The 24,184-nt window shown below is 36.4% G+C and overlaps 1 protein-coding gene across 1 annotated transcript in view; it reads left to right on the top strand.

The window, feature by feature from the left end:
* LOC141292687 (probable ATP-dependent RNA helicase DDX10) overlaps positions 1 to 14,113 on the top strand; it is a 38,121-nt gene extending 24,008 nt beyond the window's left edge. The window contains exons 17-18 of the mRNA XM_073824722.1: positions 3,345 to 3,475; positions 13,794 to 14,113. Of these exons, the coding sequence (XP_073680823.1) occupies positions 3,345 to 3,475; positions 13,794 to 13,995 (333 nt within the window). The 3' untranslated portion in view covers positions 13,996 to 14,113. The remainder of the gene's footprint in view (positions 1 to 3,344; positions 3,476 to 13,793) is intronic.
* The last annotated feature ends 10,071 nt before the right edge of the window (positions 14,114 to 24,184 follow it).

Here is a 24,184-nt window from a genome sequence, read left to right as displayed (position 1 = left end):
TACGTCAGCCTTAGCTCAAACTAATGAGAGCTGGTAATTTATGTGAATTAAAGCAACAGTACATTTAAAGAAATTTCAATGAGTTGAATGGTCCATAAAATGGTTTATGATTTGAAATGAGGAACTCTTGTCAGGAAGTCAGAGGGGAGAGATGCCCCTCAGTCTTTGGCCTTTCCCTCCCGCAGACATCGCATAATTCACAGGATGGCAGCTGTCATGTGTCCCGTCTCTCTCTGCCTGTCCTCGCTAGGGGATTGAGCTCTGCGCTTCCATATGGAAATGCAGCTGCTGCTCTCCTCTCGTTTGTCATCTGATCAATGCAGCAGCCTGTCCGAGAACGCGTGACTATTCATCACCACGCTAACAATGAATCTCAGCGCTCTTTTAGCGTTCACTCATTCCTTCAACTTAACAGCCCGACTGGTGGTTGATCTGTCCATCGTTACACATGGTCCAGATTAATTTAGAGAGCTATTGAATCGTCCTTTTGACAGCATGTGTTGTAACAGATAGCAGTGCTGCTTAATGTCCTGTCAGTTTCGCTTCTTTTGGGGCTCCTCTTAAGACATTTGAGAAAATAGATTGTCATTAATTGCTCACCCTCATGTTGTTATTTCTAGTTTGAAGTTCTCACTGTACTCCAGAGTCTTTCATACTGACCGGCGTTTATGGCTGTTCTCGTTTTCTGGCGTTATTCAGCGCACATAGACGCATCTGTTCAAAGCGCAGGTCTGTCAGCAGAATTCAAATGGGTCTTACAAAGCATGATTAGATTACAGCACAGGCAGAAGCACCGCTGAATACAGAGTACCCCGTACCTGAACAGACCCCATATCAGGTCCAAGCACAGATATACACGCCACCCCTAATCAAATCTTTGATGGAAAAAAGCTGTTTTACACTGTAGATTATTCAGACCAAGTACCACCCATTTAGACATGAAGACTTAGATGATTTTCATTTTGTCACCTTATCTGAAATACAGTTGAGGTCAAATTTTTACATATACTTTGCATACACCAAACATAAGGGATCATACAAAATGCATGTTATTTATTATTTAGTACTGACTTGAAAAAGATATTTCACATAAATGATGTTAAAAGACATATAGTCCACAAGAGAAAATAGTTGAATTTATGTTCAAAAGTTTTCATACACTTGTTTCTTAATACTGTGTTGCTACCTGAATGATCTACAGCTGTTTTCTTTTTTTTTTTTTCTTTTTTTGTTTAGTGATAGTTGTAGTGATGAGTCTCTTGTTTGTCCTGAACAGTTGCTGTTGTTCAAAAAAAATTCCACAAATTCTTAGATTTTTTTTTTTCAGCCATTTGTGTATTTGAAGCCTTTCCAACAATGACTGTGTTTTTGATACCCATCTTTTTACACTGAGGACAACTGAGGGACTCATATGCAACTATTACAGAAGGTTCAAATGCTCACTGATGCTCCAGAAGGAAAAACAAAGCATTAAGAGGCAGGGGTGAAAACTTTTGATCAGAATGAAGATGTGTAAATATCATTTTTGTTTTATTTAGTACTGCCCTTCAGAAGCTACAAAAGATACTTGGATGTCTCAGAGAAGACAAAATAAGTTACATTTGCCCTGCTCTGCAAATTCAAAAAGTTTTTACCCCCAGCTCTTAATGTATCAGTGAGCATTTGGAACTTCTGTAATAGTTGCATCAGTTGTCCCTCAGTTGTCCTCAGTGTGAAAAGATGGATCAGTCATTGTTGGAAAGGGTTCAAATACACACAAAATGCTAATAAACCAAAGAATTTGTGGGACCTGAAGGCTTTTTCTGAAGAACAGTAGACAGTTAAACTGTTCAGGACAAGCAAGGGACTTATGAACAACTATCACTAAATAAACAAACAGACAAAAACACAGATGTGTATCATTCTGGAAACAACACAGTATTAAGAATCAAGTGTAAACTTTTGAATGGGGATAGACTCATTTTTATAATTTCAACTATTATTTTCTCTTGTGGATTATATGTAAACATCTCTAATGAGGACTATCTTATTTAGGTCAGTACTAAATAAAAAATAACATGCATTTTGTATGATCCCTCTTATTTTGGTCCAATAGTTACAATTTTGCTGATTCTGCAAGGTGAGATCTGTTTAGATGTGCTTAGTACTGTAGATCTGTGAATTTACAAAGTGTAAATGTAGATGTATGGTGTTCTGTGTAAGAAACAAGGTCGAAAACTGCTTGGCCGCAGGCATTTGTTTTTTTTCCCTGTCTTAAACCAAAGAGAAAAAGGTCAGAACACGGGTCAGGCTGCACACAATAGACCAGACCAGGATTAAGAAGCTTGCCTGAGGGCACAGCAAGTCAGTCTGAAGGTGGCGCAGACCAGTGGGAAAATAAAGCTGGTTGTGACCAGCCCAAGGTCTGAGTTGTTAGGTTTTTGAAACTTTTAATGAACAAAGACAGGGCTGAAATCGATTCTTCACCACTATCGCTGGAGGAAACGGACACTCTTTGGTTGTAAATGATCAAAGAGCTGACATATTTAGAGAGATGGTGTCCATTGAGCAGGATGTGAAGGAGCTCTAATGGCCACAAGTATGTTTATAATACCTAGCGAGATCTATCCATTAACATTCTTAATGTCAGTTTCTCAGCTTGTGCACCTGAGAAATTTGTATCTTTAGGGGTTCAACAGTTCATCACAGGGGCAGTACCCTTAAAAGGACATCTTTGCACCTTATGTGTCTCAAAAAGGTTCATAGTAGTGCCTTAAAAGAATAGTTCACTCAAAAATTTAAATTCTGTCATTAATTACTCACCCTCATGTCGTTCCAAACCCATAGCTTAGTTCATCTTCAAGACACAAATTAAGATATTTTTGATGAAGTCTGAGAGCTTTTTGATCCTGCATAGACAGCAACGAATCTGACATGGGACATCTTCGAAGAAGACTGATACAGAAAAGAAGAAATTGTTGAATAAATTCATTATTTTTGTCTTTTTTTTTTTCTTTGTGAACAAAAAGTATTCTTGTAGCTTCGTAAAATTATGGTTGAACCTCTGATATCGCTATTTTAACAGTATCCTTACTACCTTTCTGGGCCTTGAATGTAGTACTTGCGTTGCTGTCTATGCAGGGTCAAAAAGCTTTCGGAATTCATCAAAAATATCTTAAATTGTGTTCTGAAGATTCTTTGGAACAACATTAGGGTGAGTATTTAATGACAGAATTTCAGAACTAACCCTTTAATTGCAAAAGCTGCCGCCATATAAGATATAATATAGATAATAGAGAATAGATCAGATAATCAGTATTACTGATGCACAGTATGTAATTTAATGTCTTCCCTCTGTCGCACAGGAGAAAAATGATGATGATGATGAAGAGGATGGGGAGGCGTATCTGTCAGGTGCGGATGAAGAATTTGACCCCAGCACACTTCCTGACCCGGACAAAATCCGCAACTCTGAATCCTCTGAAGAGGAAGAAGGGTAAGAGTAAAACTTTTGTGAACAGCATGAATGACTTTCACCACTTTCCAAGGTCATACAGCAATTTCGTCTCTCAAACCTCTGATTCATCTCAATAAAGACTGATTGAGTTTTTCACAAAAAGCTAGGAGCGTTAAAAATGCACAAGACGTGGCCCAAAGGATATTGATCGTCTAAAATACAAAGTTTCTAATTACGCAGAGCACAATTGAATGCCTATATTTGAGCGTTGGACCAAATATCATATTTTTCCCTTATCATTACATTGCGGAGGTATGCAGGGCTTTGTGTTAGTGGAAAACCATTACGCTAGTAAATCAAGCCAATCAGTTTGACACCATATCACGAGGCCGTAATTATTCCGAAATGAGGAATTGATTCTTCTGATACTTAATTACTGCCTCGGCTTTCTCAGCTCTCTCTGCTTGTATTGAGTTTGTAGTGTTCGATTAGGCTCAGGCATGCTGATCCGGTGTTCTTTTTGTACTGAGGTCTGCTGCAGAATTGCCTCTTGGAGGAGGTATCCCTCTACAGGGGAAAATGATTCATGATGATTCATTTTCCCCATGGCAGCATTAACCACAGATCCTTTAGTTGGCTGTAGATAATCTATAAAATGCATAATTACATCCAGATTTAAAGTAAGAGGCAGGACCATACGTTATCCGTTTTTTTTTTTTTCTCACTCTCGTTTTTCATCTTTCATTCAATCCTCTCTTGTAAAACCCTGATCACGTCCTCGGTTCTCATTCGCCATCGTCTTTCCATCTGTCGGCCCGTACCTTTATGTCTCTGTTTTTCTGTCATTCATTCATGTACGTGCATTAAGAACGCTCACTGACACACACAAACACTTTGGGTGTAGCAGTGCAGGTGAGACGGCATAGACAGCAGCAGTGGCTCTGATTAATGACTTGGTGCGGTGTGTTTACTGCATGGCTACACTTACTGAATGCAGGAGAGGCTCCTGCGTTGTAAATCTGATAAATCTCTCTTTCTTCCTCTTCCTTTGGCTCGCTCGCCCATTTTCTTTTCCGTCATATCGAAGGCTGGTGTTTGGGACGGGAGCCAGAGGCGTCACTAACCCTGAGCTCTTTCCTGTTGCGGTACCTGTCTTCCTGCTTTGCTGTCTTGACAGATACCCCCCTCCCATAAATCTAATGGGATCTTATTGGCCCTGCCTCACCTCTGCCCCTGCCAGCGCTTTGTGTCCAGAATAGCAAGATGCTGGGCAAATCTTTGGAAATATTCCTTAAAGGGAGAGTGCAGTTGCAATGAATGCTGAGTTACTGTAAAACGATTGAGTGGTCCATTTGTAAAGGTTCATGAGGTATCAATTTAGGTATCTGTCAATCCTGAATTATTCATTTACGACTCTCTTTGTAACTATTCTTTCTCAAGTTTAGTTAACTGGCTCATTGATTGACTTGCAGGAGTTAACAAATTACATTAGGGAATCCAACAATTGAAATGAAAACTGTTTTTGCGGTATATATTAGTGCGATTATTAAATCTTAAAAGCTGTGATTTAAATAAATATTTGCTGCATGTTTTAGAGCACTGTGTTTAAACTCAAACAGCTTGTGATCTGCACCGTTTTTAGGTAGCTTCAAATAAAATGGTTTTTGTCAACAAAAAATTTTAAGGACTCTGCACTAAGAAAATAATAGCTTGATGGTTTGTTGTTGAAAATAAAGAAATTAAGACGGCCATAAATATTAGTATTTTTATGTTACGATTAAACTGTAAAATTATTATTATTTTTAAAAAATATATAATTGTTATAAATATAAATATTATAATTTTACTAACATGAATGAACAATGAGCAATACATTTATTACACTATTCATCTTTGTTAATGTTAGTTAATAAAAATACAGTCGTTTTGTTCATGTTAGTTCACAGTGCATTAACTAATGTTAACAAACAACTTTTTTTAACATTAATTTTAATAATGCATTAGTAAATGCTGAAATTAAAATTTAACTAACATTATTAAATGTTGTAGAAGTATTGTTCGTTCTTAGGTAATGTTAACTAATGTAGTTAACTATGTTAACTAATGAACCTTATTGTAAAGTGTTGCGGAAATGTAAATATTAATAATTCTTGTTTTAATATTTTTATGCAGCCTATTGACTAATTTTTATAACACTGCCCAAAAACGTAAAATGCTTTATATAATAATTAAAATGTTTATGGCTTATACTGCTAACATTGTGTTTGCCATGTAAATAGCCTTAAAGGTCCACTGAAGTGCCTTGAAATAGAGACCTGCGCGGGACGGATTTTTCAGTCCCGCTCCCGCAAGATTGTGTCCCGCGCCCGCCCGCTCCCACGGAAATAAATGTTATCTCGTCCCGCTCCCGCCCTCGACATTCATGTTTTGTCCCGCTCCCGCCCGCAAAAGCCCTCTGTTGCATTGGGTCCCGCGGGATTGCAGGTCTCTACCTTGAAACACGCAGCGTTATTCTATGTGGTGACGTACTTTAACTGAAACAAAAACATATCGCCCAGCCCCGCCGACTTATTTTTAATAGCCAATAGCATTCCATTAATATCTGCTCGGGCTAGAGCCGTTAAGCTAGGTACAGCTGCATTTGTAAGCTTATGACAGCCACAGAGTAATAAATCACCCCACAGATTCAATATGAAACTCTTGCTAAAACAAAATAGTGATCATAATCATGCTGAGGCTGTGTAGTTTAATACATGCCGATCGCACATGAGCGCTTATGATCTGCTCCGGGTTATTGCGTCTCTGTGTAGGGGGCGGGACACTACGGACTCTAAAGAGCATTTGATTGGACAGAATGTTTGATGAGAAACTGAAGTGCACGGTGATATCATCAAAATCCTTGATACATATTGGCGGAAGTGACGAGACTGTAAGTTTTGAATGTCCATATCTTGTAAACGCGAATTTTGTCGTTGTTTTGAAGAACACTAGCTTATAGATAATCTTAAGACTAATATATTCATACTAAAAGCCAAAAAACTTTAATTTTGATTTCAGGGGGACTTTAATACTAACAAACCTTTAAAAAAATTTAATTAATTAACAAACAAACTATTAGTAGTAGTCATAGTAGTCATAGTCATATTGATATATAATCACAAAATGGTGGCAAAATTGTGCTGCCCTTCAACTAAGCACAGCAAACCTAGAGATTTAAACACACACACATTTTAAAGTGCCTCTATTTTGACATTTTTAAGGTTTCTAATATTGTTTTGAGAGTACAATAGTGTTATCAGGACGTGTCATTAATGGGCCATATTGGCAACACTGAATGTAAACTGAGACTTACATTTACATTTATTCATTTGACGGACGCTTTTATCCAAAGCGACTTACAATTGGGGAGAACAACAAGCGATTCATCCTAAGAGTCAGATCGAAGCGGGAAGTGCTCGAAAATACCATATATCAGGCATTGTTAGATGAGTACATGCTAGAAAGACAAGATCAAGAAAGTATTTATTTTTTTTTATTTTTTTTTTTTTTGGGTCAGATAGATTTGAAAAAGATGGGTTTTTAGCAGTCGTTTGAAAACTGTTAAGGAGGCAGCATTCCGGATAGGTGTGGGAAGATCGTTCCACCAGCCAGGAACAGTGACCGAGAATGTTCTGGAAAGTGATTTCATGCCTCTCTGTGGTGGTACAATGAGGCGTCTTTCACTAGAGGATCTCAGACTTCTGGAGGGAGTGTAGATGTGTAGTAGTGAACAGAGGTAGGCAGGTGAAGAGCCGGTGACTGTCCTATATGCCAGCATCAGTGTCTTGAATTTGATGCGAGCCGTAACCGATAGCCAGTGCAGGGATATAAAGAGAGGTGAGACATGGGCCTTTGTGGGCTCATTGAAGACCAGCCGTGCTGCTGCATTCTGAATCATTTGTAGAGGTTTGATTGTACATGCTGGAAGACCAGCTAAAAGAGCATTGCAGTAGTCCAGCCTGGAAATAACCAGGGCCTGGACGAGGAGTTGTGTAGCATGCTCTGTTAGGAAGGGCCTGATATTTCTGATGTTGTGCAATGCAAACCTGCAAGATCGAGCAGTCTTAGCTATGTAGTCTTTAAAAGTCAATTGGTCGTCAAAGATTACACCAAGATTTTTGGCTGAAGTTGATGGGGTAATTGTTGATGAACCTAACTGGATGGAGAAGTCATGCTGTAGAGTTGGAGTGGCAGGAAAGACAAGGAGCTCAGTCTTTGCCATATGGAGAAGAGGAGAGGTCCATGAACTGATCCCTGAGGAACCCCTGTGACCAGTTGATGAGTTTTAGATACCTCCCCTCCCCAGGCCGCCCTGAAAGACCTACCAGAGAGGTAGGATTTGAACCAGTGAAGTGGTGTCCCTGTGATGCCCAGCGATGAGACGGAGGACAGCAGGATCTGATGATTCACTGTGTCAAAAGCTGCAGATAGGTCCAACAAAATAAGTACTGATGATTTGGAATCAGCTTTTGCAGTCCGCAAGCTTCAGTGACAGACAGTAGCGCAGTCTTAGTTGAATGGCCGCTTCTGAAACCTGACTGGTTAGCATCCAGTAGGTTGTTCTGAGTGAGAAATAAAGATAGCTGGTTGAAGACAGTGTTTTTGCTATGAATGGAAGGAGGGAGACAGGTCTGTAGTTGTCAATGAGTGAAGTGTTAAGTGTAGGTTTTTTGAGCAGTGGGGTTACCCGGGCCTGCTTAAATCACTTATCAAAACATGACTTGCATATTTTGCTGATTATTGCTGTTGAAAATGGTCGATTATTGTCATGTTTTGGGCTGTACTAATTAGTCAGTCTGGAAAAACATTTGGAGTACTATTAGACTGCCAAAAGTTATAACAAATTAAGCATAAGAGTGCAAAGTGTCTGAAGAACAAAAGACTTATGTAATTGACCAAACTGAACCACGATTTCCAGGGCATTAATCTTGACAACGTTTCTGTTTGTTCTTATCATTTCCAGTCTGGTAGGTAAAATATTAGGCTAATGTCTTAATTAATACTGCTCGCACATATCTTTACCACCTATTAACTTTAGTTTGTCGAAATATTGTGCCCTTTCCTGCTTACTAAATCCTTCTCTGTATGATTTAGCATATTTCACATATATGATTTAGACAGTATAAATGAGCAGAACCAATGTATTCAGTAGTACATTAACCATGCAGTTCATGCTGTTGTTTACATCCGAGTATCACCAATATGGCCGCACATCCAGGTAACTGACCATATTGTGACGTAAGTGCAAACCCTCTATAGGTTTACAGCATGCAAGGTCTTTTTTGATTTAGATGGGGATTTCAGAGCGGGTTTGTGAGTCATTTAGTTTAGGTCGGAATTTTGCCTATCAATTTATTAGCGTATTTATCTTTTATATTTGCTTAATTTAAAAGATAAGATATTGTTTGATAAGTGAGATCACTGATTGAAGTCCTTGAAAATCAAAAAAGTAGTACTTGAGAAGTCCTTAAAAGTCTTCTGTATGAACCCTGATAAACTGTGTTCCTAAAGTACTCACCCTTATGTCATTCTGTACCTGTATGACTACATATTTGGTAAAAGTTTTAATACCCATTGACTTCTATTGTAGACTGTGACATGAGTATATGACCGAATTTAGATTTTTGCTGAGTTTACACTTTAATTTTGATATTTTTATCAGCAGTGCTTTATTTAGCTACTCCTTTTTGCACATTCCTAATCCTGAGTTATTGAGCTGGTCGAATATAGCCAGCGATTTGAAACTCAAAATAACCAGAAGCCCTTAACACCTTAATGATGTGTGCAACACTGACAACCCTGACTGCTATAGTGCAGAGGATGGATTTTCCCACCTTCAGGTGGTCTCTGGACAGAACTTTAATGACATTAGTTGTCCTGGATGAGTACACCATTCATGTCTTAACTCATTTAATTAAGTTAAGGCCATTTAGACCTTCTATCTTAATTAGATCCTGTGCTGATCTGTCATCCTTTCTGCTTTCTTGATGGTTTTATTATGTAAAAGAGCTGTGCAGCAACCACTTTAGATGAGATCCCTAATAAATAACTTCTGTCTACATATCTCATGACATATAAAACCTTATCTGTTGCAAAGAAGGCACAAAAAGCTCTCAATAAAACATGCTTTAAACAGTCTAGCACTTGAGATTTCTAGCACTCACAGTGTGTGCCAGAAAACCTGTAACTTTTCATAATTAAACAGCTTAAAATAAGTCCAAAACTCCAAAAATGGTGGAAGTCCAATAACTTTCCTTCCTTCAACAACTGAACTTTTGTTCTTGTTATAAATGTGACTCTTATAGACCAGAGGACAGCTTTTCACACCTCAGAGTCTCTTGACAGGACCTTAATAGTATTAGTTGCCCTGGATGTGCATGAATGCACCATTCCAGCCTCATTTAATTAAGTTAGGAATCGTCTGCATTGGCTATCAAGGTCACCCGCATGGGCCGGTACATTAAAAATCCCATTCACCTCAACTGGTGATAGGAATTGTCAACGCCTCCTAGATGTATCTCACATGATTGCTTTCGCAAGTGCTTTGGTGCATCAGTGGTCCTGTGGGAAATGATCAATGCCTTGTTTTGCAAATGCACGTTCTCCAAAGAAGTTTCAGACAGCTCAAGGAAAGTCCTTCCTAGCTCAGCGCATATCCTTGCTGCGTGATCTCAGATTGACAGCTGAAAGCTGCTGTTGTGTTTAGAGATGAAATAAAAGTAGCACATCACAGGATCTCTTGTGTTTACAAGTAGGGGATGGGATAGGATAGGCTGTGCCACTTTTTCTGAAGTTGTCCTCTAGGCAAAGGGAAATTAGATTCAGGTTCAACAAATATACCTAATTATATTTCAAGGTGTCTTATAAAGTTTTCTTCTCAAAAACCAGCATTTTTTCAAAGCAAGATGTTTTTTTAAGAATGATGAACATAATATAAAAAAACATTTCAATATTGCAGAATCCCATTTCACATTTTTATTTACATTTTCTTAAAGATATCCATGATACATCCTAGCAAGCTTTAATATTCAAAATATTAATGTAGCCTATTTATACAAACAAAAATATATAAGTGACCCTAGACCACAAAACCAGTCATAAAGTTTTTTTTTTATTGATATAAATTAATAATCTAAAATAATAAACTGAACGTTGAATAAATTACATTTCCATTTATGTATGGTTTGTTAGGATAGGACAATATTTGGCCAAGATACAACTATTTGAAAATCTGGAATCTGAAGGTGCAAAAAAATCTGAATATTGAGAAAATCGTAAATTTACATGGAACATGATCTTTACTTAATAACCTAATGATTTTTGGCATAAAAGCCAAAGGCATGCAATGTATTCTTGGCTATTGCTACAAATTTACCTGTACTACTTAAGACTGGTTTTGTGGTCAAGGATCACATATATTAGTTATTTTCACCTTTTAAATTAATTTGCTTATACTATATAATTTAAAAGTTTGAGGTCAGTATTTTTAAGTAAATTAATACTTTTAATTAGAAAGAATAAATTAAATTGTTAAAAAGTGATCATCAAAACATGTATTATGTTACAAGATTTCCATCTCAAATAATGCTGTTCTTTTCAACTTTGTTTGTCAAAGAGTCCTAAAAAATGTAACAATTTTCCACAAAAATATTAATCAGTTCAACTGGTTTTAACATTGGGGGGAAAAAATCAACGTTAACATTAATATATATTTTTTATTTTTCTCAGCTTATTACAATAATTTCTGAAGAATCATGTGACACTAAAGTCCGGAGTAATGATGCAGAAAATTAAAGGGATAGTTCACCCAAAAATGAAAATTTGATGTTTATCTGCTTACCCCCAGGGCATCCAAGGTGTAGGTGACTTTGTTTCCTCAGCAGAACACAAACGAAGATTTTTAACAAAAACCAGTGCAGTCTGCCAGCCAAACAATAGAGGTGGATGGGCACCAAACCTTTAAAAGTAAACAAAAACATGCACAGACAAATCCAAATTACACCCTGTGGCTCGTGACGATACATTGATGTCCTAAGACATGAAATGATCGTTTTTTGTGAGAAACTGAACAGTATTTATATCTTTTTTTACCTTTGATACACAGCCATGTCCATCTGTCCTGAGCACGAGCTCATCATCCGGCTCGTGACATGTGTATGCATAACCCCTCACACCCGGGTCCTACCACAACCGCTCCGAGCGGGTCTCGAACCCGGGTCTCCGGCACGGGAGGCGGACGCACTAACAAGGAGGCTAAAGGCTGCAACCTCTAGCGTCAGTCGCTAGTGCGTCTCTGGCCTCCATTACATATGCGCTCTGGCGTAGTATACGCAAACGCCGTAAGGGGAAATCGGTTAAAAGCCCTGGATGAGTTTGCGCAAGCAAATGTAATCTTTTAGCTTTAAATCGGTTTGAACAATCAGGATAAACGCAAGTAATTACCATTTTAAATAGCCGCTATATCCACAGTCTGTGTGCACTGTGTAAACAATGAGTGTCGTATACACGCGACAGATAGCTTCTGGCGTTTACGTATACTACGCCAGAGCGCGTTCACCTGTAACGAGCCGAAAGCTAAACTCGTGCTCAGGAGAGATGGACGTGGCTGTGTATCAAAGGTAAAAAATGATATAAATACTGTTCAGTTTCTCACAAAAACCGATCGTTTCCTGTCTTAGGACATCAGTGTATCATCACAAGCTGCAGGGCGTAATTTGTATTTGTCTGTGTATGTTTTTCTTTCCTCTAAAGATTTGGTAACCATTGACTGCCTTTATTTGACTGACAGACTGCACCGGTTTTTGTTAAAAATCTTCGTTTGTGTTCTGCTGAGGAAACAAAGTCACCTACATCTTGGATGCCCTGGGGGCAAGCAAATAAACATCAAATTATCATTTTTGGGTGAACTATCCCTTTAAATAAAATAAAAATCAATTCACATTTCCAATCACATAAGTAAATTGCATTTTTAAATATATTTAAGTAGAAATTTAATTTAAATTGTAATAGTATTTCACAATATTACTGTTTGTGCTATATTCATGATCAAATAAGCATTAGAGACTACTTTAAACATTTAAATATAAAAATATATATATATTTATTATTACTGATAATATTGTAAAATATACATTGAAATAGATTTTAATTGTGATGCAAAGCAGAATTTTCAGCATCAGTACTTCAGTCTTTAGGGGGTCACATGATCCTTCAGATATCAATCTAATATGCTGATTTATTATCAATGTTGGAAACGAAATTTAAGTGAAATTTCCTTTCCTAAATTCTTTGAACAGAAAGTTAAAAAGAACAACATTTATTTCAAATAGAAATCTTTTTTTTAACAATATAAACTACAGTTTAAAAATTTGGGGTTAGTAATTTTTTTTTTAATAAAATTTAATCTTTAATTCTGCAAGGCTGTTAAATTATTAAAACATGATAGTAAAGTCTTATATAGTTAAAGATTTAAATTTTGAAAAAATGCTGTTCTTTTTAAAGGAACACTCCACTTTTTTGGAAATAGGCTCATTCTCCAACTTCCCCCGAGTTAATAAGTTGAGTTTTACCGTTTTGAAATCCATTCAGGCGTTCTCCTGTTCTGGTGATATCACTTTTAGCATAGCTTAGCATAGATCATTGAATCCTATTAGACCAATAGCATCGCGTTCAAAAATGACCAACGAGTTTCGATATTTGTCCTATTTAAAACTTGACTCTTCTGTAGTTATATCGTGTACTAAGACCAACGGAAAATGTAAATCTGCGGTTTTCTAGGCCGATAAGATTAGGAACTACACTCCCATTCTGGTGTAATAGTCAAGCAAGTTTGCTGCCGTAATATGGACGCAGCAGGCGCAGTAATATCACACATCGCCTGAAATTCGGTCACAATTTCAAAAAGCCGGTCACATTAGAAGTTACCTAGCTGGGAATTCATTTCAGGTGCTGCGTGATATTACTGCACCTGCTGTGTCCATATTCCTTATTCACTTCCTTGACTATTACACCAGAATGGGAGTGTAGTTCCTAATCTTATCGGCCTAGAAAATTTTAATTTTTTTTTACATTTTCTGGCGGTCTTAGTACTCAATATAACTACAGAAGAGTCAAGTTTTAAATAGGACAAATATCGAAACTCGTTGTTCATTTTTGAACGCGATGCTATATTGGTCTCATAGGATTCAATGATCTATGCTAAGCTATGCTAAAAGTGATATCGCCAGAACAGGAGAATGGCTGAATGGATTTCAAAACGGTAAAACTCAATATCTAGCCTTTCTTCCCTATAACCCTTTTTCTGTCTTTGTCTTTGCAGCGATTCATCAGACCACGGCGGCAGGAAGAGAAGTTTCAGCAGCGACAGCAGTGAGGATGATGATAGTGATGATGAAGTACAGCAGACAAAGGTGGGCAGCAAGAAGCCCAGGAAGGAGTCCACAATAACTCCTCTGGACACTGGCCTCTCGCTGGCTGAAGACGAGGAGCTTGTGTTGCGTTTACTGGGCAGTCACAGCTAGTTCCTTTGGAAACAGGTTCCTTCACCTCCAGAGTTTCTTTTTCCTTGTACTTGTATATCGAGTTCATAAAATGCCCCTTGGCTAATAAAATTTCTCCTGATTGTGATGGCAACTTTAAGATTTATTGCCGCACATGTCTTTATGTGATTTATTGTGTGAGAGAGCAGGTTATAATTTCCTTTCCTGCCTCTTTCCTTCTTTACATCCACTCCTCCTCAAGACAGGAATTGAATTCTCATGCGGCGTCTTGCCAGACAGCCTCAAATTACCTAAAAACTCCTGTTTTGCAGTGAAGCAAAAAAGCAGCGCAGCTGATGTCAATCCTGATAGAGAACCACTGTGAAGTCCCAGGTGCCATCTATAACCTATTACTGTTAAACTGCTCTCATTATTTCTGGTTTGAATATTGCCTTCCTGTCACATTGAACCGTCACTTAATGTGTGATTTAGTCTCCCTCATTTCTGTGGCGGAAATAAAAATGGAGGGTTCTCGAAGAAAACTTTGGTTCGCTAATATTGCCTCTTATTCAACACAAATCCATCTTTCTGAATTGTCTGGTTGTCTGCACTTAGCTGGCTCATGTCAGGTGGGGGATTGGATTGGGTTTATATATAGACACCGTTTAGCACCAGCATAACTTCGCATTGTGCAACGGTGACCTTATCCAACCCTGTTTTTTTCAGATTCGTTAACAGCCTCTCGAAGTGTTTTCGAGATGTAATAATTCGCCCACTCTCATTTGACTGCTGGTTTTCCATAATGACATGGGTTTCAATGCACATTACAGTGTGTTATTAGAGCCACTGTTTAACATACACTGCCGTTCAAAAGTTTAGGATCAGTACGATTTTCAATATTTTTTTAAAGATTCTTGCTAATCAAGGCTGCATTTATTTGATCAAAAATACAGAAAAAACTGTTAAATTGTGAAATTATTGCAATCTAAAATAACAATTTTAATATACTTTAAAATATCATTTATTTCTGTGATCAAAGCTGGATTTTCAGCATCATTACTCCCAGTCTTCATTGTCACATGATCATTCAGAAATCAGTGTTGGAAACCTGTGATACCCTTTTCAGGATTCTTTGGTAATAAAAAAAATTACAAATATAAATATTTTCTATTAATATAGGTCTTTACTATCACTTTTTATCAACTGAACATTCTTTTTGAATAAAAGGATTAATTTCTTAAAAAAAAAAAATGAAAGAAAGAAAGAAAAAAGACCCCAAACCCTTGAACCAGTAAAGATTTCTGTTTAAATCTTTTTTTTTTTTTTTTTCATAAAATAATCCCGAAAAAGTATGTTCCAAAAAAAAAAAGGAATATTCGGTAGTACAACTGTTTTCAACATTGATAATAAATTATCTTAGAATGATTTCTGAAGAATCATGTGACACTAAAGACTGGAGTAATGATGTTGAAAATTTTGTTTTTCATCACAGGAATAAATTATATTTTAAAGTCTGTTAAAATAGAAAACTGTTATTTTAAATTGTAATAATATTTCACAATATTACAGCTTTGTCCTGTATTTTTGATCAAATAAATGCAGCCCTTTTAACAAACCTTATAGCTTTCGTTAGTAACATATATATTGGATTTATATTATTTTTATATGGATGACCCCACACCTCCACACAATAAGTAATGTATGGAACTATGAGCGCGCAATACACTACAAAATAGATAACGTTTTTTCAATCAAAATATGTTTATATATGATTTGGACATTTTTGTTTTTACATGATTGATATGTTGTTTCCAACATAATTTATGATCAGTTATAACACCCAAAAATTTCTATTTCCTCATTTTTAATTCTTAATTTAACTTTATCGTTACTTTGTTGATTAGTAAATATTATAAACTTCGTTTTACTTAAAACCATCAATTTGATTTCCACTGTATTCAGAAGCTCTTCCAAATTTTTTTCATCAGAAAACAAAACCATTTTTTTTTTTTTTTTTACTTTAGACACTTTACAAATCTTTATGTATAGTACAGATACTTTAGGGCCTAGCACCGAACCTTGCGGAACACCACAAGTAATTTTGTACAAGTAGTATTGATATCAGTCATCAAGGAAACTTTTTATCCAGGTGAAAGCTCTTATACCATATTTCTCTAGTTTCATCATTAATAAGCCAAAATCAGTAGTGTCAAAAGCTTTTTTTTAAATCTAGAAACATAAAACATAAAAATATCACAATAATCCACACAACTCCAGTCCAGTCCAAATGCAAGTTTATATCATGTAATTCTGTTTTTTTTCTTGCATTTGGCAGTTTATATCTTGCAGTTCTGACTTTTCTCACAATTATGAATTTGTATCTCGCAATTCTGACTTTTTTCTCGCAATTGTGAGTTTTTATCTTGCAAATTCTTGCAAATACAAGTTTATATTTCGCAATTCGGACTTTTTTCATGCAATGCGAGTTTATATCTCTCAATTCTGACTTTTTTTTCCACAATCTTGAGTTTATTTCATGCAATTATGACTTTTTTTCTTGCAAATACAAGTTTATCTTGCAATTCTGGCTTTTTTCGTTTCGAGTTTATCTCACAATTATGACTTTACTCACAATTGCGAGTTTATATCATGCAATTCTTTTTTTCTCACAATTGTTGTTGAGTTTATATCACAATTCTGACCTTTTTCTCACAAATACAAGTTTGTATCTCGCCATTCTGACTTATTTATCGCAAATAGAACAGAAAAAAAAAAGCTTTTATTTAAATCTAGGAACACCCCCACAGTACATTCATACAGCCTCAAGTCTTTTTGGGTACGATGGAACAATGTTCTGCCAAGAAAATTTTCTGCCATTTTTCTCTGCAGATCTGTCAGGTTAGATGGGGACCATCACTGGACAGCCATTTTCAGGTTTTTCCAGAGACCACTCAAGGGCATTAACAGAGCTATTTTAGCTGTGTGTTCAAGTTCATTGTCCTTTTGGAAGGTGAACCTTCTTCCCATTCTGAGGTTCTGAGGGTTTCATTAAGGATATATCTGTATTTTGCTGTTTTACACTATTTTCAATCAAATGAATGCAGTCTTGTAGAGATTTTATTCAACATACTTGTACTAAAAGCCAAGAAATGTCTAAATAAATTGACACTTTTATTGCACATTTAATTGTGATTTCCAGCATACTGGACATATATGATGGAGGATGTCTCTTTTCACAGTGGGCTTGTTTTTGCTCGCTCTGTGTAGTTTGGAGATGGCTTGTTTATTCGTCTTTGATTCTTATCACTTATCACCTTTACCGAACAACTGCAGGCAGGCGGTTCTCGTAGTGTTGTGGTGGATGTGACAGGCATGCACCTTGATGTATTGTGTTTGTATATGACTGGGTTGCATGGATTCTCTTTGTGTTCTGGGTTTGTGGGTGCAGAGTCATCCATCACAAACGTGAGTTTATTAGGCGCCTTCATCCTGCCTGGAAAGCTATTTCCCTTGGTGCTATTTCTCCCCTCTAATGACTGTTTCAGCACTGAGGAGTGTGTAGCCCTTCAGACTTTTCTCTGTAGCATTGTGCATCCAGACCTCAATGTACATGCACATGTTACTGGTAATACGAATTCAGATTGCAGCGAGTGTTTTGTCTAACAAGGAATGATTGGTAAAGAATTGCTTAACCCAAAATTGAAAATTGAAAATACTCATCATTTACTGTCTCAAGTCATTCTGGACTTCGTGCCTCTCTTCTTTAGAAGTTTAGCAGTTCTCCTCCATGCAGTAAAGGTGGATGAAGACCAAAAAAAAGACAAAAGGCACCATTGAAAGTGCATTAGATGATGTGTGGGCTGCCATAATGGTAGTCCATATATCTTGAGCACTATATTCCAAGTCTTTTGAAAGAGCACAATGGCTTTGTGTAGGAAACAGACAGAAATTTAAGTCATTATTCACAATGGTGCTTTGAAAAAGCTACCATTCATGTTGACTGTATAGAAGAGACAAGCTCAGACAGTCTGCTATAAATGTCGTCTTGTATGTTTCACAGGAGAAAGGATTGATCCTCTGTGGTGAATGGGTGCCGTCAGAATGCAAGTTCAAATAGCTGATAAAAACATCACAATAATCCACACGACTCCAGTCCAGTCCAAATGCAAGTTTATATCATGCAATTCAAATTTTTTTTCTTGCAATTGCGAGTTTATATCATGCACATTCTCGCAAATGTTTATTTCTTGCAATTCTGACTTTTTTCTTGCAAATACAAATTTATTTCTTGCAATTTTTGCTTTTTCGTGCAAATGCATGTTTATTTGCAGTTCTGACTTTTGTCACAAATACAATTTCGTATTTAGCAATTCTGACTTTTTCACCCAAATGTGAGTTTTTATCTCGTAATTCTGACTTTTTTCTTGCAATTGCAAGTTTATGTCTCAATTCTGACTTTTCTTGCAATTGCGAGTTTATATCATGCAATACTGACTTTTTTTCTCACAAATGCGAGTTTATATTGCAGTTCTCATTTTTTTTTTTGCAATTACAAGTTTGTATCTCGCAATTCTGACTTCACCTAAAAGTGAGTTTATATCTCGTAATTCTGCCTTTTTCTTGCAGTTGCCAGTATATATCTCACAATTCTGACTTCTCACAATTTTGAATTTATTCCATGCAATTCTGACACTTTTCTTGCAAATACAATTTTTTATCTTGCAATTCTGACGTTTTCACGCAAATGTGAGTTTCTCATCATTCTGACTTTATATCTATATATTTATATCTAATTTATATCTCACAGATCTGACTTTCCTCGCAATTGCGAGTTTATATCATGCAATTCTCACTTTTTTCCTCACAAATGTGACATTATATTGCAGTTCTGATTTTTTTTCTCGCAAATACAAGTTTGTATCTCACAATTTTGACTTAAAGCAAATGTGAGTTTATATCTCGCAATTCTGCTTTTTCCCCGCAATTGCAAGTTTATATGCAATTCTGACTTTTTCTCGCAATTGTGAGTTTATATCATGCAATTTTGACTTTTTTCAGAACTGTGTTTATATCGCACTTCTGACTTTTTTCTCACAAATATGAGTTTATCTCATAATTCTGACTTTTTTCTTGCAATTGTGAATTTATATCTCACAATTCTGACTTTTCTCACAATTGCGAGTTTATTTCATGCAATTCTGACTTTTTTCTCACAAATACAAGTTTATTTCTTGCAATTCTGGCTTTTTGTGCAAGTGCATGTTTATATGCAATTCTGACTTTTCTCGCAATTGTAAGTTTATATCATGCAATTCTGACTTTTTTTTCTCATAACTGTTTATATCGCAACTCTGACTTTATTCTCGCAAATACCATTTTTTATCTCGCAATTCTGACTCTTTCACGCAAATGCAAGTTTATCTCATAATTAATTCTGACATTTTTCTTGCTATTTTTTGAGTTAATATTTCACAATTCAGACTTTTCTCACAATTGCGAGTTTATTTCATGTAATTCTGACCTTTTTCTCACAAATACAGGTTTATTTCTTGCACTTCTGGCTTTTTTCGCACAAATGCAAGTTTATATCTCAGAATTCTGACTTTTCCCACAATTGCAAGTTTATATGCAATTCTGACTTTTTTTTCTTGCAATTGGGAGTTTATGTCATGCAATTCTGACTTTTTGCAAGTTTATATTGCAATTCTTACTTTTTTCTTGCAAATACACATTTGTATCTCGCAATACTGAATTTTTCAGATAAATGAGAGTTTGTATCCTCCTCCAACTTTCACATCGTCTGATGTTGTTTTACCTTTTAGGTTGTTTATTTGCACATTCGCTTTGTATTCTGATTAATTCTGACTTTTACAATTAATTCTACAATTTAACATCTTGTGAAGTGAAAATCTATGTGAAACTTTAAACTGTTGCGTCAATAATGCATAATAACGCTTCCTCAAGTGAAAAAGTCCAGTCACTGTTGTCCTCTCACATCAAAAACAACTGACATATTTTTTTTTACTTGTAAACAGTGCTTAATCTGTGCATGTTTCTTGAGCTCTTGGTTCAGAAACTTTGACTTTTTCACTGGAGAAAGCAATATTATGGATACTAATTTGAGGTAAAAAAAAAATAATTATTGTAATTAATAAATAATAATAAAATTAATGCTTCATAAGAAATATAGTTATGTTATAGTTGTGTGGATTACTTGTGGATTATTGTGATGTTTTTATCAGCTGTTTGGACTTCTGACGGCACCCATTCACTGCAGAGAATCCATTGATAAGCAAGTGATGTAATACTGAATTTCAACAAAGGGAGTGAGCAAATGTTCATTTCGGGGTGAATTATTTCTTTAAGACTTATAGAAGCAGATTTGAAAAGTATTTTATAGGTACAGTACATCCCAAAGATAATGATGCAAAGTGGTTGACTTGATTCCATGCAAGCTGTTATAAAGAATGGATCAGTTGCAGTGTCTTTTGGGAGAGTTGTCATTAGTGACAGAAAAACTTTTATTTTAGATTTACCACTTCTGGTGTCTCTGATCTGGTGAATATGTATGAGAGCAGCTCTCCATATGCTGTAGATTGTAACACTGTAGAACACTGAATATTATGATCCACAGCCTAGACTTAATGAGATGCCCAAGGTGCTGTTTATCTCTTTCTGTTTTCCCATGGTGACAGTATTGTTGTAAATCATGAGGATTATGTGAATTAAATTGGCCATTTTTTACTTACAATGTATATTGTGAATGGGGTGAATGGGTTCACATCTAATTATAGTGTATTGGGAAGTCATTGCAAAGCGGTTGCCAAGTTGTTTATTGGCTCTTGGTCAAGGTGAAGATTATAAGGCAATTTAGCTGTAGTTGTGTCCAGTGCTGACAGCTGAAGAAAAGATCGGCAGGACCACTAGAGATGAAATGTTGATAATCACAGGACCATTTTGGGTTTAAGGGTTAGCACCTTCACCATCTTTGAGGTTACAACTTTTAGAAGTTTCTTTCTGTGTGAAAATTGTATCAACGATGAAACCCAGTGTGGACAGTGAAGAGCCTGAGGTACAGATTAGATTGTATAGACATCAGCATATCTCTATCCATAATATTGCTTTCTCCCATGAAGAAGTAATCTTGTCTGAATCTGGAGCAGTTCTAAACTAATATATTGGAGGATTCTGATGGGATCGAGAAACAGGGAATGGACTTTTCATTTGAGGAAGCGTTATTAATTTACACACCCCCATGTCATCCTAGATGTTCATGTCTTTCTTTCTTTTTCTTTCTACTTCAAAAAGAAATGAAGGTTTTTTAGGAAAATGTTTCAGGATTTTTCTCCATATAGTGGACTGCTGTGGGTACTACTACAACGGGTTGAAGGTACAAATTGAAGTTTCAACGCAGCTTCAAAGGCCTCTACACAATCCCAGCCAAGGAATAAGGGTATAATATAATTCTATCATTTTTAACCACAAATGCACATCTTAAACTGGCTCTGTGATGCGAATCTACGACTTAATGCATTACGTATGTTGGACTAGTTACACGTGTTACAGAATTGCACGTTTACATCACGTTATTCAGATTTCTAACTTTTTCTTATAATTATGTGATACAATTGGCAAAATAGCGAGATACAAAGTCAGAATTGCAGGATATAAACTAGCAATTCTGCAAGTTAAAATTTTGCAATTCTGACTTTATTTTTTAGAATTGTGAGATATAAACTTGCAATTGAGTTTTTAATTTGTATTTGCAAGAAAAAAGTTGATTTGCATTGGATAAACAATTGTGAGAAAAGTCAGAATTGTCAGAATAATGAGATATAAATTCAATTCTAACGTTTTTTCGCATAGTTTGTATTTCACAATTCTGACTTTTCATGCAAATACAACTTTATTGATCTCACTATTCATTTTTCTTGCAAGTTTATCGTGCAATTCTGAATTTTTTAATTCTCAATATAAACTTGCAATTAAGAGTTTTAAAGTCACTCGCATTTGTCTTGCAATTCAGACTTTATTCTCACAATTGCGAATTTGCAAAAAACTCCAACTCATTTTCTTCTCCAACTTCAAAATCTTTGACAATGTTGTTTTACTTTTTATGGTAAGGCACGTTTCACTTTCTTTGCATGTTTGTTTTGTAAACACTGGGCAGTACCTTCAGCTACATCACACATAGTCTCGCGTAGCCAGGCCTTCAGACTGACGGCTGAAGGTCTGGAATTCATGGCAGCTTTAATTGGCCAAGGCCCGCCCATTAGGCCGTTTGACCGACATGTCAAACAACCAATCACAGTTCGTTTTGTTCAGTGTCACGTTTCGGGGCGTAGAAATGCCCCCACAACAACAGACTGGCATGCAACAAGTCAGTCATTGAAATAACCAGCATTGAAAGTTAACGAAGAGGAGGGAGAACAAGCAGTAAGTCAGTAATTTGTTCGCGAACGTCGCAAATGTGTATAACAACAACGGCGCCTGCATAAGCACCTTTTAGCAAAACGCTGAGTAAATCAGTCTGCGCTTTGTTTCCCGGCGGACCGAAAATAAACGCGACACTCGCGTGTTCCGGATATCCGATCAAATTCAACTAATCAGATCACGACTTCGACATTCCTGAAGTGTTTCCAGTTAAGTGTACCATATGCATCAGACGTTTAGCTGAGGCTGAGACTACGTCACACATGACCTTTTATTTTTGAGTACGTAATGCATGAAGTCAAGCTAGTGCAAGATGAGCATTTATGGTCAAAAAGTATATACATATTTTTTTTTTTTTTTTTTTATAAAATGACAGTTTTGCTAGATAAGACCCTTCCTCAGCTGGGATCATGTACAGCCCTTTAAAGCTGCGTTGAAACTGCAATTTGGACCCTCAACCCATTCGCTTCCATTGAAGTCAACTTTATGGAGAAAAATCCTGTAATGTTTTCCTCAAAAAATCTTGAAGAAAGAAAGACGTAAACATCTTGGATGACATGGGGGTGAGTACATTAAAATGAAATTCACTGTAACTTTTTTCAAAGACATTTTAGTGCAATTAGAATTTTTAAAACCCTGAAGAAATGTACATTCAAATTACCTGTTCAAAATGTAAAATACACGCAGATGTATGCATGTAATTTACAGCTACAGGATATTTTCAGCACCGGACAGCACCTTCTCTCCAGCTCTATCTTTCAGGGGATTTGTTATTGTTGGCCGTCGTCTCATTTACATGCATGTCCACGCGGTCCCTCTCTGTGAAGTGTTTACTGGAGCACTTCATTGATTCACTAGCCTTTGGTGCTCCAAATGTTCCTTCTCATGGGGTTTATTTGGCCGAGTGAGCAGTCTGAAGCTCATGCGTCATTAAAAATAAATGGCGAAAAATGATAGGGGAGCACGCACTGAATCCTGAGATTAATGAGAACGCTCTCTAGGGCTACTGTTTACCTCAAGTCTGAATTAAAAAACTCTTATAACACACCTAAATGACAAATTTAAGTTACTTCACAGCGTCTGCCAAAGATTTCACTTAAGTAAACTATGTTAGGCTATTCTTCAATATAAATGAAAGAGACTTTTTAATCGTCTGTCTGTGGTAGTAAAGCACTTTTACCTCAAACAGTAAAGTTTAATCTTTTTCAGTTTTCGTTTATCTCTTCATGCTGGTTTGTTATTGGTAAGCAATTTACTGTTAAACGTGTGTGACATAAACAACATATGTTTCGTTTTGTATAACGTGATAACGCAAGGGAACGTGCCTACAACCTCATAAAATTTTTGCAACGTTGTGAAAAAAAATTACAACGTCAAAAAAACACATCTGTCGTATTGCCCACTTACAATAAACATTAACAAAGGATTTTACAACGTGTAGTTGAGACGAAAGCTCGCAGAATACGTAATGAACACAGGTTACGTCAGACATCTGTGGGAAGTCATCTTTCCAAACCAACACCTTTTTTCCACAGCAATTCAGTGAACGGGACCGGGCTGTTATATCAGGTACGGATACAGATTTAATTAGCATTCCTAATTTACCAAAAGCAATTTTTGTTATCAGTTTATCGTTTTAAGTTTTAAAACACCCTCATTTTTTCTCCCCCTTGAATTATTTCCAGGGCTGTCACAAGAGATGGCTAACCGGCTGAAATAAATCCACCGACAAACGGATATTTCTAAGCAGCCCACTTGGAATTGTAAATCTGTGAATAATGAAGGCATCTGAGATTAC

This window comes from Garra rufa, chromosome 19 (genome assembly GCF_049309525.1).
Source record: "Garra rufa chromosome 19, GarRuf1.0, whole genome shotgun sequence".
NCBI lineage: Eukaryota > Metazoa > Chordata > Actinopteri > Cypriniformes > Cyprinidae > Garra > Garra rufa.
The sequence above is the reverse complement of the archived record's forward strand: the minus strand, read 5'-3'. Positions and strand labels throughout refer to the sequence as shown.